This window comes from Populus alba, chromosome 2 (genome assembly GCF_005239225.2).
Source record: "Populus alba chromosome 2, ASM523922v2, whole genome shotgun sequence".
In the NCBI taxonomy this organism is placed as follows: Eukaryota; Viridiplantae; Streptophyta; class Magnoliopsida; order Malpighiales; family Salicaceae; genus Populus; species Populus alba.
This window is the reverse complement of record NC_133285.1, coordinates 10363632-10365945: the sequence shown is the minus strand read 5'-3', so window position 1 is coordinate 10365945 and position 2314 is coordinate 10363632. Positions and strand designations below refer to the sequence as shown.

The 2314-nt window shown below is 38.6% G+C and overlaps 1 protein-coding gene across 1 annotated transcript; it reads left to right on the top strand.

The window, feature by feature from the left end:
• Positions 1-378: 378 nt before the first annotated feature.
• LOC118063471 (cathecol O-methyltransferase 1-like) lies at positions 379-2314 on the top strand. The gene is made up of 4 exons (XM_035077516.2): positions 379-826; positions 1003-1313; positions 1714-1778; positions 1872-2314. Exons 1-4 carry the CDS (start codon positions 423-425, stop codon positions 2169-2171), a joined length of 1080 nt encoding a protein of 359 aa, XP_034933407.1. The 5' UTR covers positions 379-422; the 3' UTR covers positions 2172-2314.

The following is a 2314-nucleotide window of genomic DNA, read 5'->3' as shown; positions in this document are numbered from 1 at the left end:
ATTAGCATACATTTCAGCATGAAAAGTTATTTGAAAAGCAACCACTACCACACTGTCAAAAATAGATAACAATCTCAGTGCTTTAGTTGTCATGGTCAAGAAAAGTAAGGACTAAGGGCCCTTTTTTACCATCACTTCTTAATTTCCCTCTCGATTGTTTTTTATTTGTTGACTATTTTCTTACGACATCTTCTTTTATTTATTTGTTGTAGTTTACAAGAATATATTTGTTTTTATGTTAATTTTTTTTTGGTATTCTGGATTAAATTCATTTTTCAGTTTTTTTTCACCTAGAGTAAAAAGATTACTCCATTGTCAACTATTTCATCCACTCTTCCATTATAAATACTTTTGAAGCCGAATATTCATAAACCCATCCGGTTTCTTCTATCTAAAATTGATCAACATCCTCAAAAAGCATTATGGCATCTTCTATAGAAAATCACGCGAGTCAAGTTGATGAAGCAAAAGATGAAAACTTTGGATATGCCATGCAACTAGCTTTGAGCTCAGTGCTACCCATGACTCTACACACGGCGATTCAGCTTGGCATCTTTGAGATCATAGCCAAAGCAGGTCCAGATGTCAAACTCTCTGCTGCAAATATCGCAGCCAAGTTGCCAACAGATAACCCCGATACACCAAAGATGCTGGACCGTATTCTAAGGCTCTTGGCTAGCCACCAAGTGCTTTGTTGTTTTGTCGATGGCTCGGAGAGGTTCTACAGTCTTGCTCCTGTGTCCAAGTACTTTGTGCGCAACCAAAATGGTGTTTCTTTGGCCCCCTTCATGGCCATGATTCAAGAAAACGTCATCTTACAGGGCTGGTTTGTCACTCCCTATCTATTGTCACATTTTTTCTATTTAATTTTTGCTTGCTTCAATTTACTATAATAATATTAGTAAACATTGTACCTCTTATCATCATTTCTCTCCCATATCTCTCTCTATTTTGTTGACAAGGGCCGCTAGCTAATCTCAATGTTTATCCGTTTCCTGCTAGGTCTCAACTAAAAGATGCAGTTCTTGAAGGAGGAGTTGCGTTTGTCAGAGTCCATGGAGTACAAGCCTTTGAGTACCCTGGCTTGGACCCTAGGTTCAATCAGGTATTCAACACAGCAATGTACAACCAAACCACTATTGTAAATGGACATATGCTTGAGAAATACGATGGTTTCAAGAACCTGAAACAGCTGGTTGATATTGGTGGTGGCTTGGGACACACTTTGAAGGCAGTAACCTCAAAATATCCCCAAATCAAGGGTATCAATTTCGACTTGCCACATGTTATAGAGCATGCGCCGGCCTATCCTGGTATGTTTTGTTCCTCCTCTCCTTACGTTTAATTTATGGTAATTGTTACATTTTATTCTCTCTGGTTCCGCTGATACGTGCTTATGTTTCCGTCATTGATTAAGGTTAATCAAACAATGTGGGGAAATTAAATTGACAAATTGAGAGAATTTAGGAAAACATGATAACATGCTCCGTATTCATTAATGAATCTGCCTGAAACTTCAAACCTCGTACGATCAAAATCTGAAATTTCAGGTGCCACAATCTAAAACATGACAGGCCACACATATACTTTACCATAAAAATGTTCTCAGTGAACCCAAAAGAAAAGAAGAGAAGTTTGCAGAGAATCACAGGCTTTATAGGACAAGGAAATTAAAGACTAGACAATGAAAGTGGGAACTGGTTTCTCATGCAGGTGTGGAGCACGTGGGAGGAGATATGTTTGAAAGTGTTCCCAAAGGAGATGCCATTTTCCTAAAGGTACCAAAATTCTGACAGCATATATATAATCTACTTGCTCAATTTTAGACACCAAAATCACTAATAACGACTAATGGATATATAATCTTATAGTGGATACTCCATAATTGGAGTGATGATCACTGCTTGAAGTTGTTGAAGAACTGCTACAAAGCTATTCCAGAGGATGGGAAGGTAATTGTTATGGAATCAGTTCTTCCGATCACGGCCAAGACAAGCCCCGCTGCGAAAGCGATCTCGCAACTTGATGTAATGATGATGATGTCTCAAAACCCAGGAGGGAAAGAACGGACTGAAGATGAATTCATGGCCCTGGCCACTGCAGCTGGATTCCGTGGCATCAAATTTGAAACCTTTGTTTGTCATTTTTGGGTCATGGAGTTCTTCAAGTAGATTACTGCTTAAAATTGCGTTTTGCAGAAATTGGAGTATGCATTACCAGTTTCTACCAGAATTGAAGCGTTCATGACTGCCCGTGTGAAACGATATGTATGGAATAAATAAAATAGCTGTTCTTCAGCTTTTAGCGTTCCCAA

Excerpts from the sequence above, each read along its gene's own strand:
- LOC118063471 (XM_035077516.2), top strand. The coding sequence starts at position 423 with ATGGCATCTTCTATAGAAAATCACGCGAGTCAAGTTGATGAAGCAAAA. Across the intron at positions 827-1,002 it reads AACGTCATCTTACAGGGCTG|GTCTCAACTAAAAGATGCAG; the intron begins GTTTGTCACTCC and ends GTTTCCTGCTAG. Across the intron at positions 1,314-1,713 it reads GCATGCGCCGGCCTATCCTG|GTGTGGAGCACGTGGGAGGA; the intron begins GTATGTTTTGTT and ends TTTCTCATGCAG.